General features: G+C 35.9%; 1 protein-coding gene across 2 annotated transcripts in view; it reads right to left on the bottom strand.

Annotated features, from left to right (window-relative positions):
* Positions 1–16,874, bottom strand: part of mtmr10 (myotubularin related protein 10) — a 46,936-nt gene that overhangs the window by 16,657 nt on the left and 13,405 nt on the right. For both annotated transcript variants that reach the window (XM_087259424.1, NM_001077597.3), the window contains exons 3-5: positions 16,140–16,276; positions 12,549–12,621; positions 6,803–6,945 (exon numbers count right to left, since the gene is read on the bottom strand). In XM_087259424.1, coding sequence (XP_087115550.1) covers positions 6,803–6,945; positions 12,549–12,621; positions 16,140–16,276 — 353 coding nt within the window. The remainder of the gene's footprint in view (positions 1–6,802; positions 6,946–12,548; positions 12,622–16,139; positions 16,277–16,874) is intronic.

The raw sequence follows: 16,874 nt of genomic DNA, 5'->3' as shown, positions 1-16,874 counted from the left end.
GTACTTGTAAAGTGTATTCTGCTATCTGATATAATATAACATATATTATTACTGGATATAAGTATGGTGCTTAACAGATTACAAGAAAAATAACTATTTTATTTTCAGTTTAGGGATACATATTCGCTCATATTTATCTCATGTGCAGCAAAATAATATTATTCAGTCTAAAATTAGGCAATGAGGTTTCTCCTTTAAATTACATCAAATGTAAAGAATGGGATGTGATTGGCTTGCTTTATGATTTATTGGATGGAACAGGAAAATGTTGTGAAATGTGATTCGCGTAATATCATTTTTCTATGCAGTTCCTGTTGTAGCTGTGATAAAGACTTCCCTATTCAATATGACTTCAATTATAGGATTGTAATCTTTTTGTTAATTTCCAAACAACTGAAAACAAGCTCTAGTTTAGAAGTCTAAAATAAGTTGTTCACATAAACAATGTTTTTGCATTCCACTACACTGATTTTTTAACTGGTCTAATTAGCCACGCTAAAACAATACGGTGTGTTGTAAAAACCCAACTTTTAAAAACAGCTGCTGGTTTTAAATTCCTAAGACCTGTGTTTTGCTTTTTAACAGCAAAAAATAAATAAATATGTAATCCCACAAAATGGGCTTTTTAAACAAAGATTTTGAAGCATGTATTGTCATTATTGGTCAAAAAGCAGTTTTAAAGGGATAGTTCAACCAAAAGCCAAAAAAAATCAGTCATAATTTACTGTCTCTTCACTTGCACCAAACTAATTTAGGTTCTTTCTTCTGTTGAACACAAAATAAGGTATTTTGAAGAATGCTGGAAACCTGTAACTATTTTTTGTAAACAATTGTTTTCATTATTTCAGTTTTTGTTTAATATAGAAAGCATACAGCATATGACTATATCGCAAAACAAGAAACCTGTAACTATTGAGTTCCATAGTATTTGTCTTTCTAACATTCTTCAAAATATCTTCTTTTATTCTAACAGGAGAAAAAAAAACTCATAAATGTTTATAACAACTTGAGTGTAGGGAATAGTGATTACATTTTCATTTTGGGGTGAACTATCCCTTTAAGATGCTTATTTACCAGTAGTATTTTGCTACGGAGATTAATGCAGGAAGACTTGTTGGAAATTAACAGTGATTTTTATAGAGACTAATGGCACAACAGACATGTGAAGTGTTTCCTTTGCAAAATAATTTTTACCTTTAATTTCTATTGCTAATAAAAAACAGTGTCTTTAATTCTGCTAAGTTAGTAACCTAGCTAATTACGAAATGACCCATTAGAACCTAAAAGCACATACAAATCAAAGTTCCTCCTTCACAATACAAATACAATGAAAATCAATACAAATATATTTCACAACATGTTATTTAGTTTACTCTTCATCTATTCTTAGATGAGATCTGGAGATAATAGACCCCCAGAGCATTGGATTCCGTTTGGGCTCCTTCATGAGCAGCGGAATATAAATAAGCGGTGCACGTTGCAACGGCTGTCAAGGAAACGCACTCTACTTGCCCTTCACGCAAGCGCCATAGTTTAACGTTCACTAGCAATGAGGAACAAAAGCGTCAGAAAAGCTCTATAACGGAACTTCAGGATAAATGCGCATGTTTGCTAAGCGCTCAGAAAGTGAAAGGGCTTTTTGTTCATCTTGTTTTTTGTGGTGCTTTTCTTGCACCCTTTCTCCCCCTTCCTTCACACATTCTTAGGAGCTGGCAGACTGTTTAGAGCTATACTCTGGCACCTCTTTTTTCTTCTTTCACTCTTTTTACTTCTATATGTCCAGTTATTCCCCTTGGAGTTTGGGTTCTGTTTTTGCTAGGCTACTACAGGTGAAATGTTCTGCTTCCCTCAGTCTTTTTCCCCATTACAAAAAGGAAAATTCCCATTTCTGCTGTCAAAAACAAAAACAGTACTCAGTGCAGCCTTTGAGATTCGAGTGACTCATAAATGATGACTTACAATCATTCCGAAGATGCTGTGGAAAGCGTTCATTTCTCTGAGTCATGCCACAGGAATGGGCGATCAGGGCTCATTATGCTGTAGGAATGACAAACAGAAGGTCGTTCTCCGCTTCTGATAGTCTTTGAGTCAGGAGCACATTGTGGAATGTTCGTTTTACACAAAGTTCCATGTTACCAGGCAACAGCAGCTGTTGTGAAGCAACAGGATGGGTTTGTAGGCCGGTGTGAGTCACAGAGCTTGGAGTTCAACGCATGATCAGATCGGCTTGTATAAAGAGCTCTTTTTATCTGCTTTATGGTGCAGATATATAACAAGAGGTAGAGACATTCCTCAGCAGAACATGCTTTATTTTATGAGGCAGAAAGCCTCTGATGGTTTTGGTGGAAACTGCTAAACAATCCAGCAGGCTTCACTGCAGTGCAAGTTTTGCAGTGCCTTTTATAATTGTGGGAAAAGTAAATGGGAAAAAAATTAGAGAATGCACTAAATGTACAGAAAAGATGCTCTATTCAACTTTGTGTACTGTAATATATAAATAAACATATGTATATATCTTCTTTATATGTTTACACCAGGGGTGCCCAAACATTTTCTTATGAAGGGCCAAAAACCAAACTTAACTGGGCTGTGGGCCGAAGGTACATTTAAGTTTCTATGCGTAATCTCCAAATTTATTTCCTAATATTTAAAAATAACTAGAAAACATTGCTTTAAATTATATTAACAAATGCAGTATATTAGAAAACATAAACAATCCCATTAATACAATGGAGTTCAATGCTGAATACACTAAGCTGGACCTGCCTTTGCCTTGATTTGCTTATTGATGTCTTGTGCTTTAACTGATATCCGTCGAGTGGCAGTATTTATGTTTTTGTTTTTTATCTGATTAATATGCAAAACTAAAGAAATTAAAATACTAATAAACAAACGGTTACAATACATTCAAAATTACAATATTTTCCAAAGACATTCGCCCTTACCACAATGCCATCCTTCTACCTCTCTTTTCAAATGGAATGGTGGGCCAAATCAAAGGTTAGAATGGGCCAAATTTGGGCATCTCTGGTTTCGACAGAGGAGCACTTGGTCTCCTGGATAAACCATTGACTTGCTCCTTTGAGGTCAGTAGAGCCCTACAGTCAATTACATCCATCAGCAATGGCAGTCATATTGCACTAATCTGAATCATCAATGATTCAAACTGGAACCAGTATTGGTTGTTTTACAATGATAAAATCATGTACTAGATTTTTCTGTTATTGCATCTTCATCCCAATAAGCTGCTTTGACTCAATCTGCATTGTGTAAAGCACAAGAGAATTAAAAGTGACTTCCTAAATTGGTGCCCTGATTAACACTTATTACAGAGAAATTGCCTCTTTGCACAGTACATATTTTTCAGCCAGCAATAAGCTTCAGGTGAAAAGTTTACGTGACTATTTTTTTAATTTCATAAGGTTCATTTTATAGCATCAGTAATGAAACTTAATTAAAATATAATAATATAAATAGACTTTGGCATTAGATAGATTGAGACATGGCATGGAACAATGTTATTTAATGCAGTGCTGCATGTGTGGTGTGATAACAACTTCATATCGTATCTTCAAAAAGGCAGTAAAGATCATTAATTTTACACAAATGTGGTGATTTTATAATGACATGACAGTTTACCGGAAGTGCATGAGCTGGCTTACACACAATTAAAATTTCTCATGCATATCGTCCACTGCGATGCCTTGTGTGAACAAATAAATACAACTTGTGATGAAATGACTATGCATTCACTGCAAAAAATGGTTTACTTGTCTTCTAGTCAAGCAAAAAAATATTGTTTTGTTTTTAGAAATCATGTCTAAATTAAATTGATTAATGAGTTTTCATTAATAACAAGCTAAATAATCTGCCAATGGGGTAAGCAAAATAACCTTATGTCTAAATGAAAAGATTATTTTTTTGTTTAGCAGATTGTTTTGCTTGCTTTGAAAAAACTCACATAATTGTGGCATTTCATTTTTGAAAACAAAACAATAGTTGCTAAGAAAATGCTTATTGCAATCAAAAGTTTCTTTATTTAGGATTTTTTAGATATTTGAACTAGAAACGAGACAAAATAATCTAAGTAGAAAAGCATTTTTTGTGGATAAGAAAGCATACTGGAGTACAATACTTTAGCAGGCTTTAGATCAGGACACATGTTGACAAGTTAGAACCATACTTCCAATGCTTATTAAGCGATCACCACCAGACATCGAATAGAAAACAAACATCTAAACATTTTGCAGTGTCAATGATTTGGAGAGAGCCAACAGAACATACCAGCTGCTATCACAGTGAAGCAGTGAGCGATGGGCGATTTCACCAGCACATTGTACACCAGTAATACCTGACTCCTATGAATGCAATCCCTCCACAAACCCATGTCAACAAAAGAACATTGGGCCAAAACAGTTCTAATTAATTAAATCAGTTAAATTATTCTAGCCCCCTATGTTTAAAGCAAACTTTGCGACACTACAAAAGAAAAGAACAAACTGCAGATATAAAAAGATAATGTGATTAGATGCGAACAAACTAACCAGAGGACCAACCTAATTGCACACCATCTCACATGTCCTTTTAATATTTCTACATGAGCAGTCATCCCTCATCAAAACCAATTGTGTATAATTACCTCCCACCACAGTCTAACAAAATTGCATTCCCAAACATCAGGTATCTGCCTCTGAACACAGGATAACAGCAGTGTTTGTTTTTGCAAATGTCATCTGCGCCCTCTGAAACCCAGCTTATTTATTATTTAAGAAAAAAAAGAAACTCAGGCTTCCCCAGTTGCAGCAACTTTTATTTTTTATATTAATACTATGCACCAGTTCCCCAGGAAGTAACTATTCTACATGTGATGGAAACACTATTTCCAATTCCAATTTTGTGCAACTTTGGATGTTTTCAGCAAGCTTGAACTAAATTCTCAATTTTTTTTACATTAATTAGTTTTCCACTCCACAAAAGGTTGGGATGATGTGAGGGTGGGTTTTCAGTAGAATTTACATTTTTTGGTAAAACATAACCTATTTATTCTAGGGGTGTAACGGATCACGGTTAATCTGTGGTTTGTATGAATCACAACCTGCAGCTTGGAACACACATGGCCTGCAAGTCAATGCATTTTTTTTTACTGATAGATTGATCCTAAGTTTATAATGATCACAGAGAGATCGCCTCTCACGTCATTCAAATCACATGTTTGAAAGCATTTAGGCTTTCCTGTAAAATTTAATGATGACAAAAGAAGTTGTGGTAGGTTCGGGATGTGGGAGGTTTCTCAGGTTATTAAAGGTGTTTTCTGTCACTACTTGTTTAGCCTGCATCAATGCATTTAGTGCAAGCGGCACTATTAATCATTAAAAGATCTGGATCTCAACACATACACAACATAAATTATAAATGACGGTGATTAGCAAGTGTTTATTAATCCTTCGAATTGCTGCCTTCAAATCAGTGTTTGAATAACGCAAAAAATCAAGAAACAGATTGAGTCTTTAGTCTTTTGAGTAAGTTATGAAGTTAAAAACAGTAAAATAACACAGAAGTACTGGAATAACAGTTTATAGTTTAGATAAAACCACTGATGTTTATGGTAAAGATTAAAATCACTTTCATATGCATTTAACAATGCTCAAAAATAAAAGTTGTAGGCAGCAATTACATTATTTAACCCAATAAGTGGTAAAAACCAGCCATCAAAAATATGCCTCTTAATAATTCTTCAAAAGGACACATCTAGCAATGAAATATGAAGTTTTTTAAGTGAATAAATCAATCATTAGTTGAAAATAAGACTAAAAATGAATATGGGTTGTACAAATTATAATATTAGATTTATATATTTAGCATCATCAGCAACAGTAGTAGTAACAGTGAATTTTTCACAGTACTGAATATTTTACAATTTATTTTTATTCAGCTGATTATTTCTTCATTTTATTTTTGGTAAATTACAGGTTCTAAGTTCTGTTTGTTAAAATCAAAAGTGTCTTGTAGTGCTGTTTTTGTAATAAATGCAAAGCAAATTTTATTTTTCTCCCCCCTTTTTGGCTAATCCAAACAAATGGTCCAATCTGTGACTAAAAAACATTATGTGATCCAAACCGTGAAATTTGTGACCCGTTACACCACTGATTTATACCCAACCAATAAAAGGAAATAACAAAAATGATTCTGGATATTTTGAATAATATCACATTTATAACATATGCACCATTCAGTGTCTTATGGGTAAGAGAATTTAAAGCTGAAAGAGATGAACATGGCTCTTCACTACACCTTGTCATTACAGGTCTGCAGTAGGATCAGTGTCCATCAGACAAATAAGGTGGTTGAAAGCAATGCTGTCTAGGTGAACAGACGACTATAATCTCCTCATCCTACAACCCCTCAGTAGGGAAGGGGAGATGACTAGAGACTTCCTGAAACACCACAGGCCTATTTCTAGGAAATGTTTCTTAAGTAGGACACTGACAAATATGATCAAGGCTAAATGGTTGCATAATACAGACATACACATAGAGATGCAGAGCACAGACTGAATTTAATACAATTAATAATTCCAATTCGTTCTAGGACTGGGCCAAAAAACACGCAGGAGTATCACATACTTGTTTATTTCAAGGCAAAAAAAAGAACACACACACCAGTCTTCAGCAAGGGGATGCAGTCAAACCCATTAGCTCTTAATCTTTTCTCAGACTAATCCAAAGCTCTTGAAACGTGGAGGTGTGTGAGCATGTGCGGGAGTATGTTTGGGTTAGTTAGTTCATTTATATGTTTGTTTTACCTTTTTAGCGCTCTCAGGTCCAGCTTCATCAAAGCGGAATCGGATGATCCGGAAGTCTTTGCAGTAGAGAATAAGCTCAGTAGGGTTAAATTTCAGCTTCTGGTTGGATCCTAAGATCTTCTGCTTCCCTTTAACATCATTCACTATTAAAACAAGCACACATAACAGGGTTATTACAATTTTATATTACTGTGGCAATTAGAAAGAGGAATAATGGGGGAGAAGAGAAGTATAAATGACACGAGGCAGAACAGAGCTACTCTCAATTTCTACAGCATTATACGTCAGAGAATGCATGCTTACAAGTTCGTCGATCTCACTACTGGATAGTGCATGTGCTTGTGAGTGGAGGAGTATAATCTGTATTATGTGTAGTCTGTGTTACATAATATCCAGACAAACAGCCTGAAGGCTCATGGAATCAAGACCAATTCTAACACGATAAACATAAAAAATAAATAAATAAGGGCAGCATGGTGGCGCAGTGAATAACAAATGGCCTCAGAGCAAGAATGATGCTAGTTCGAGCCCCGGCTGGGTCAGTTGGCATTTCTGTGTGAAGTTTGCATGTTCTCCCCGTGTTCGCGTGGGTTTCCTCTGGGTGCTCCGCTTTCCCCCACAGTCCAAAAACATGTGGTATAGGTGAATTGGTTAGCTAAAATTGTCTTTGTCTGTATGAGAGTGAATGAGAATGTATGGATGTTTCCCAGTGATGGGTTGCAGCTGAAAGGGCATCTGCTGCGTAAAACATATGCTGGATAAGTTGACGGTTCATTCCGCTGTCTCAACCCTCAGAATAATAAAGAGACGAAGATGAATGAATATATATATATATATATATATATATATATATATATATATATATATATATATATATATATATATATATATATATATATATATATAATTTTTTTACATTTATAATTTTTTTATAAAGAATTATTAATAAAATAAAGTCCCCCTTCCGTAAAGTAACTACCAAAGAATACAGAAGTGGTAACTAAGACTCCTCTGTTCTAGAGAACCTGACTCTATAAAATTAAAGTTCCACTAATACACAGAAAGAAGAAGTGCTCATTTGATATTATTTTATGTTACAAACAAAGCAATATGGCCCACACATTTGTTACTTGGTAAACTAGCCTAAATAGTAAACTGTTATTTGATTAAATAAATGCTTTCAAAACACACTATAAAGAAACTACTATGATCATTTGTAATATTTATATTAGTTATAATGCTTTAGGTTTCATGAACAAGTTTTTACATAAAGGGCCTATATAACGAACTAAAACTCCACAGAGAGAGAAAAGTGTTTTAACAGGTGGTTTGTCAAGCCCACTCATTTGTGTGAAGCACACTTCATAAATGCATTTTTTGTAGGTAAGTGTCTGGTGCAAATGTGCAAAACTGCTGCAAGTGTCGGTTAAAGTGTCCGAAAGATGAAAGAGTGTTTTCTACAGGTGGTTTATCAAGTCCACTCACCCATGTAAGACACACTTAGTTTTTATGGTTTAAAAGATGTACTTTAAAACCTGGGGTACCCAAACCTTTTCTGATGACAGGTAAAAAACCAAACTTGATTGAGGCTAGTGGGTCAGAGGTAAATATAGTTGCAATGGGTAATTTCCTAATTTATTTAATATTATTTAAAAATTACTAGAAAGCATTGCTTTATATTAATTAATACATTATTTTTTACATTTGATAATGAACTTAAAAAACAAAACAATCTAATTTATAACAGAGTTACACTAGTTTTTGCCTTGATTTGCTTGCCGATGTCTTCTGCACCCGGTCAGTACCTGGATGGGAGGCCACATGGGAAAGCTAGGTTGCTGCCGGAAGTGGTGTTAGTGAGACCAGCAGATCTGTGTGGGTCCTAATGCCCAAGTATATTGGGGACTCTATACTGCTCAGTGAGCATAGTCTTTCGGATGAGACATTAAATTGAGGTCCTAACTCTGTGTTCGTTAAAAATCCCAGGATGTCCTTCGAAAGAGTAGGTGTTTTTGGACCTGCATCCTGGCCAAATTTGAAAACCTCGGACCATCATGGCCTCCTAACCAACCCCTATATCATAACTCTGTCTTCTCTCCACCAACAAGCTGGTGTGTGGTGTGCGGTCTGGTTCAATATGTCTGCAGCCACGTCATCCAGATGGATGCTGCACACTGGTGGTGGATGAGGAGATTCCCCCCAAAAATGTGTAAAGCGCTTTGACTGTCTAGAGAAATCGCTATATAAATGTAAGGAATTATTATTATTATTAATTGAAACATTTCATTTCAGTTTGCTATTTTGTAGCTCATTAAATAAAAAAAATAAAAAAAGGTTACGTCAAATTAAAAATCATGATCTCTGGCTGCGTCCGAAGCTGCATACTTCCAAACTATATAGTACGCTAAAATCAGTATTCGAGCCGATTAGTACGTCTGAAGTCATAGAATTCGAAAATCAGTGCGCGAGAAGTAATCGGATGATTAACTACTTCCGGCAAGATTCTGGAGTGCGCATCCCATGCACGCTCTGCTATCCCATAATGCCCCGTGAGAGAATTCATGAATGTGAATTGCAACTGACACAGGTAGGTCATGTGACCATGACAAAATGGTGGATGTAGTACGTCCGAATTCCTTTCATACTGCTCACGTTCATACTGTATAGAACATACTTTTCTAACGGCCGAGTAGTACATTTAAATTCAAATGCAGTACTGAGTAGTCGGCGGTTTCGGACGCAGCCTCTGTGTTAAAGGCAATTGCCCCAACCCTCTCGATCATTCTCACTCTCCCGACAGATGGGATAGTGTGCCAAATAAAAGGTTACAATGGGCCAACTTTGGCCCACGGGCCTTACTTTGGGAATCTCTAATCTAAATGATGCAAGTAAGAGATAAGCTGTAATTATGTGCATTAAATGTGTAGTTAAGGAAAGTGTTTGTATGGAAAGTAAAAGTAAATTAGATTTTTCTTGAATGTGACGGCAGATATTTCAATGCACCATATAAGCAGACAAGGCCTGCTGGATGTGCTTCAAACTTAGCTTTCAGTGCTGTTATTAATACAGCATAGACAGCCTTCAAGGGCACTATCCCAGACTGCAGGGGTCACTCTGCGTGCCTTACTGACAGACTGAAGCCTCAAAGAGCATACAGTGTGTTTTTTTCCAAGCCTGAATGTCTTATAAAGGTCTTTTGTTGAAGCCACACTGACAGACAGTTTGAAAAAAGGGGAGGAAAGCAGGCTTCATGCTCTATCTGTTTAGCACAGCAATTCAACACTTGGGGGGCTAAGTCAGCAATGAGGGGAGTGCAAGGATCTAACACAAACAAGATTAATCGTGGCCGGGCTCAGGCTGCAGTCTGGCTGGATGAGCTCATCTGCAGCTAAAGCTAAAAACAGCCACCCAAACAGGTTCTGCAGCTATAAGCTACACTCTCACTACAGACCGCATCGCTCATGGAAAAATCCAAGCAAAGTCATTTGGGTTACAGTCATTCATCAGGGACACATTATCCGTATTGTTATGTTAATACAAATGTTGGAGCAGTTTAACAAAAAGGAAAACGGGAACAGACACACAAGCAGAGATCAAACTAAGAATTGAGGTAGAAAGACAGATGGAGAACAACCAAAGTTTAAAAAATGAAAACCAGTGACTGTGTAAAAAAACATTTGCAGGCAGTGAAGCAGAGGAGACAGGAGCGAATGACAAGGATAACACGCAAGCAGACTTTCTATAGTGGGACGCCTTAAAACATTTTCATTTCAGCTATTAAAAGAATATAAGCATGGCTGGAGTTTCAAAGAGCACCGTTTCTCAATAGGGTCTGTGGAGCCCTGGGCGCTCGTCTCAAATATCCAGGTCATCCGTGGAAAATTTCTGATCGCAAATGTGGAAAACTGAGAACTAAGACCTCACTGCAATGCCATGTAATATATGATGTCAAGCATAACAATGATAGCTCACTTTTTCAGGAAATTGGTTTATGGAACTTTTTTATCTTTCAACTGTGTAACAAACATCCTACACATTACCACAGGTTGCAAATCTTTTTTAATGCAACCTTCATCATATGTTGTTTTCCAGATTTCCCTTTTTTGCTTCTATTTATTATTGTGCACATGGATCAAAGATGACATATCCCACTTTGGTGTCATATCATATTAAATAAAAGTAAAGTGTCTAAGTTAATGTTTCAAATAATCATTGTTAAAATTAAATACGGGTGAAATTATGTTCCAAGGCTATTCAGTGTAACAGATAAATAGAAGTGGGGGAAAGGAGTGTTCAACATGTCACCATTTTTCTCAGAAAAAATATTTCTAAAGGTGCTGTTGACTTCACAAGATGTGAGTAAAAACCAAAAAAAAAAAAACCATATTTGCAAAGAAAACAATATTAATTAGTTTACAAATTAGGTTATGTGTAATAAAATAAAATGACACAGGAAAAAAGTACTGAGCACATGAAGAAAGGGAGGTGTACAAAGGCATCGAAAGCCCAGACAGCGGCTGAAATCTATCAGTAGTTATTCAGCAACCCTCTGCCCTGTCACAATAAATTAATATTAGCTGATTCAGCCCAACATTTACATTCCCAAGATGATGAAGATGAAATCCGGGTGGACGTTTCACAAGACAATGATCCAAAACACAGCCAAGGAAACTCTCAAATGCTTTCAGAGAAAGAAAATCAAGCCTTATAATGGCCTAGCCAATCACCCTTGAATCCAATATAAAATACATATTAAAGTTCAGATTTGGTAGACAAGACCCACAGAACCATTAAGACTTTTACACTCTTCTGAAATCTATTTAATATCACACCTGAACAATGCATGACTTTTTTCTCCATATGAGAGGCGTCTTTAAGCTGCCATCACGAAAAAAAAAGCCTTTTATATAAAGTATTAGATACATTTCAGTAACTCAGTACATCATCCTTGTGTCATTCTCTTGTTATTATTACATATGTTATTTTCAGATTATTTTTGTTTTGTTATATTTTTATGTTTGTATTGTTTGGTTTTAACAAAATCTGGTTCAATTACATGTCAACAGGTCCTTTAGTATATTTGTTCCCAGAAAAAAAAACATGAATCCTTCAATAATTTCCTCCACTTTCCTCCTAAAACAGAATGTTTTAATTTCATTAAATTAATCTTATTCGGAACACAAAAAGAGTGTAAATAAACTATTAGAGCTATTACACATTTTAGATAGTGTCTAATTTAAATCATGGTAAAACTGTATGAAGTGTGATGAAAAAATCTCTATTGCACTTTTAATTCTTATAGCTTCAGTTTGAATGACAGTGCAACCTATGATCGAAATAAAAATGTATTAAAATCATACTTTAGGGGAATTAATAACTATTCGCATAGATCAAAATGTAAACCAAATTTCTATTGCGTTTAACATGAACCTGTTAGCGGGTGTGAGAAAACAGCTTCACTCATAGTATTCACAATGCTTTATGCATGTGGGAGCATCCAATAACAGTTTGGGTATATGAAAGGGATCCTTGTTTCAAAAAAGAATTCAAGAAATCCTGCCACAGAACTATTTAATCAAGCTGTAATACTTTCCTCTATATTATGCACACACTAGAGCTTACATGCAACGCTGATCTCTGACAGTCATTTTATTCATAGAGTCCAGTCATTCAAAAAGTTCTGAAGAAGCAGGTGGTCTGCAGGTGTAAGGAAGAGTGAAAGAGTGTTTACATGCTGTTAAATTACCTGTTACTACCTGCTCCACACAAGCCAGCGGGATATCATGCTCACCCAGAAGCCGGTGGGTACACTGAAATCTCTGCACACAATAAAAAAGAGACAATGATCATTCCTTATTCATTGGCTTTCAATTCATTTCATTGACATTATGCTGTAAGGAGAAGCTCACAAGCTATGAATGGCCTGATGGATAAACAAGTGCAGTGAGTGAGTGACCCGTATCAACATTGTAGCATTGTAATAATTGACTTTCTTTCCTAGTAAATGAGATGATGATGAGTGGACTGGGGGAGATTATTAACTTGTTTAACTTGTTTATAGGTAGTAGTCACTGTACAGGTAAATAGCTGATTTCACAGCTCTGGAAAGGAACTTTGTATTCTTTCACATGACATGACCTGAAACAAGGACTGAAATTTAGTTCCCTGCTTATATGCCACTTTCATCTAAGCAAGTAGAGATTAGTAGACAAGACATTAATAAAAACACAACTGCATTATACAGTAAAATGACAAAACTGTAAACTAATTCACAGGGATGACAATGAACATATTGACAATAAACCTGTGAGTCGAGAGGTGTTCTTGTAGCAGTGTTGTCATGAAAGCAGAGTAGCGTACAATCAGCTGGAACAATTAAACTACTGTGTATAGACCATTTCAATGTGGTAATGTCATTGCATCAGATTTTGTCAACTGTAACGAGGCAATTCAATCATATTTTCACGTTAAAACAGCTATCATAACATTATTTATCAATATGTGGACCTTTCTGGATTTTCGGAAGCAATAGAAATTAAAAATGTAAAACAGGAAATACGTTAGGACCATTGTTATTGTTTACATTTCTCAAAATGGTCTATACAAATGTTCTGTCTGTGCATTATTTGAGCAGACTTTGTCCAATGAGCATGTGTGGTTCATACATAGATTAGTATACATGTACATGATTGGATTTTCAAGATTTGTCCTGGAATTTCCAGACATTTCACCACATTTCACACAAGCTAATTACACATTTCCTTAGCACAATACATTGAAACAATTGGGTTTCATAGAACAGCACTTTTTGCATCTGGTGTGAAAGCCAGTTTAGATTAAAAGAAGGAGATTAAAACCAGCACGCTAAATTAGTGTTGTCATGATATGGAAATTTCATTATCAATCTGTGAAAAACACCGCTAACATTTAAGCCCTGTTGAGCGCATACTTTAACACAGCTGATTTGCCATTGTGTTGACGATCAATCGAGTCATCAGTGGATCACTCGTACTGTACGTCAGCCCATAGACAGATCAGTTTGATCTTTGTGGCTTTAAAATGCTCAAATGTCCCGGTATCTGTGTTTGCACTCGGTAAACTGAGGTGAAGTGCAATTAACTGATGACCATCACGGCCAACCACAGTCATTTCTGTTGAGCATGTAAAAGCAATTGCAAATCAGTGGTGTTTAATAACGCACTATGCAGTGTTCAAATGCTAGCGGAAAATAGAAATTTCAGTACTGATTGATACCAAAATTCCAGTGCCGTGACAACACTACACTGAACACCACTGAGCACTGGTTTTATTTAGCTCATATTTTCGGCTGTTTTTTTCTTTTGATCAAAATTTGTTGCATCCCTATTTCCTCCTATTGCACCCGATTTTTGCATAATGTTGAACTGCTTTCCTCGATACTTAAAGCTGAAATGTTATTTTTTTGCTCTAAGTATCTTGTGTCATTTCAGTTAATATGGCAACTGTATACACTCACTGCCCACTTTAAGTACACCTATCGTCATTTTGTTTATACACTTATCTAATCAGCAAATCACATGGATATCTACGGATTTAGGTATTAATTATTTTCAATAGTCATCCAGGGGAACCGCTGCTCTGGACTTGTCTCCTCCTTTAACACACCTGATTCTGAACATCAGCTCATTAAGAGAATTTATTCAATTGCACTGAATATGTCACATACAAAATGTGCAAATTGGTGAGTCCTTACAACCAGTAGGTACTGATTTAGCACTATTGTGAGTTACAGACACGCTGGTCTGCCTATTTCAGTCTACAGTTTCACACACAACAATCTCTAGGGTTTACACAATATGGCCCAAAAAGTTAAAACATCCAGTGAGCAGCAGTTTGTTTATATGCGCAAAAATGGTTTGAGCAGTTAGAAAGGCAACAAAAACTGAAAAAGCCACTTGTTACAACAGAGGAAAGTAGAACAGCATGTGTCTTGATTTCTGCTGCAACATTTAAATGGGAGGACAAGAATTTGGCCTTGAATCAACCATTCAAGCTGGTTTTAGTGATGTAATTGTGTGGGAGCCATTTTTTTGGAACACTTTGGGTATCTTAGTACCAACTAAGCATTGTTTAAACACCATAGCCTACTCGCTAATTGTTGTATTGTTGCTGGCTAAAAATAGCAACCGTATCAATACCGTTATACATCATAAAAACAATGCACTTATATATGAGACAAGGATTGAATATTTAAGACAAGGATTGAATATTAAATATAATTTATTTAATGCCTAAAACGCATGGTTGTCATCATGGGACAGCGTGGAGGAGAAAGAGAGAGGTAGGAAAAGATGACGAGTCACGCACCAAGTTCCTTGGTCTCAAAAAGGAACACAACTTCTGCAGTTAGTATTTCAGATTTTGACCAAACGAGAAGGGAGAGGCGGTAAATACGAATGAGACAATTTGCAAATTGTGCAACAAGAAGGTTTAAAAGGGACAGTGTTCGTTAAAAAACCTATACTGATGCAGTAACATATTACTTAGCAAATAAAATAATCTCTTTCCACTCTGTAGAAAAAAGGTCAAATTTATTTCATTTGCGTGCACGTTTCTGTGCGAAAAATGATCTGAATGTTTATGTTAATTTAATTCTGTTTGATTGTTGTATTTGCACTTTTTTCTAAACAGCTATTTGTTGCTAATAAAAGTTGTTAATATTGTTGTGAATGTTATTTTGTTATGCTTTCAGTATTAGTGTTTGATATTTCGCTTCTGAACGGTTTATGCACAAGCCAACAGTTTGGTGATGCTGTCTAAGCCTTATGTCATAATTTTTTTTTCCCCGGTTTATTACCGAGATGATATAGGGAGGAGGTTTGACGGTATCAAAATACTAATCCAAGCCTAATCCAAACCAATTCTAAAGGTGTACATACTTAATTATTTGATTATAAGTATAACAAAAGTCTGGAGAAAATCACTGGAGAAACATCAAATTCTACAAAATTGCTCACCAAGCTTACAATTCAATTTCATAGTAATCCCTTTAGTTTCTAAACGTTCAAATCACACAAAATCTGCAGAAATTCACATGTGGTCCGAGCCTGTCCCCTGGAGAAACGTCAGTCTATAGCAATCTCTGATTGGCTCCAGTACTAGTAGACGGGGCTTCATTTACCATATTGACCGTTCAAAACTATTCGAGTGACATGTCTTGTGTATTCTGTAGTCTTTGGAATTGTATATATTTAAATTGTATTTCAGCCAATTTTAGACAAAAAAAATTATTTTCTCAGATAATTGACTTTCACAGACAGGTTATAGAAAAAAATGACTCTGACAAGTCTGAGCTTACCTGCTGTGGCAATGAATTATGGGAAATGAAGGAGACCTTGAAGTTGGTACACACAAGTTTGCCCCAAAGGTCATCCTGACCACTGTCTGCACCGATGCACTTTCTTACAAAGTTCGCCTCGTTCACAACTATTTCACCTGTACAAAAAAAGGAACAAGGAAGTCAGAGGAAAAACACAATAATAAACTGAGCAGGGGATGATTCACATTTTAAAACATTTTGTGTATAAAAGGAAATGCTGGCAGTGCTTATGTTTAGCATGTATCATTGTTTTGTTTGTTCTATTCTGCTTCCAACCAATATGGTCAAGAGTTAACAGAAAACAATAAATGGAAATCATTTATTTTTTATCTGCACAGCAACTGGATCACTGAGCATTCAGGTAACGAACACTCTTGAGGCCCCTTCCTAAAGGCCTTCCTGGAAAAGCCCTCTCCTGAGAAGCTACCGTGCCTCTCCTTTCATGTTGGCAGAAAAACGATGCCCTATTAAAAGAAATGACCTGTTGTGCTGACTAAACAGTCGCATAAACTTTACTATTACCCGAGTATGTACACGCATGCTGAGAGTCCTAAATGTGTGTGTGTTTTTTTTTATACAAACAGCAAGACAGCAGAGTTCATCAAAGGCAGGTGTATCAGGAACCAATTGTCAGGATAAATAAAAACAGATTGAGAGAGACACATTTTATTTGCACTAATAATTCTTGAGAATTGTTTTGAGAAGATCTGACAT

Source organism: Danio rerio, chromosome 7 (assembly GCF_052040795.2).
Source record: "Danio rerio strain M-AB ecotype USA chromosome 7, GRCz13ab, whole genome shotgun sequence".
Lineage (NCBI taxonomy): Eukaryota > Metazoa > Chordata > Actinopteri > Cypriniformes > Danionidae > Danio > Danio rerio.
This window is presented reverse-complemented; position numbering and strand designations above follow the sequence as displayed.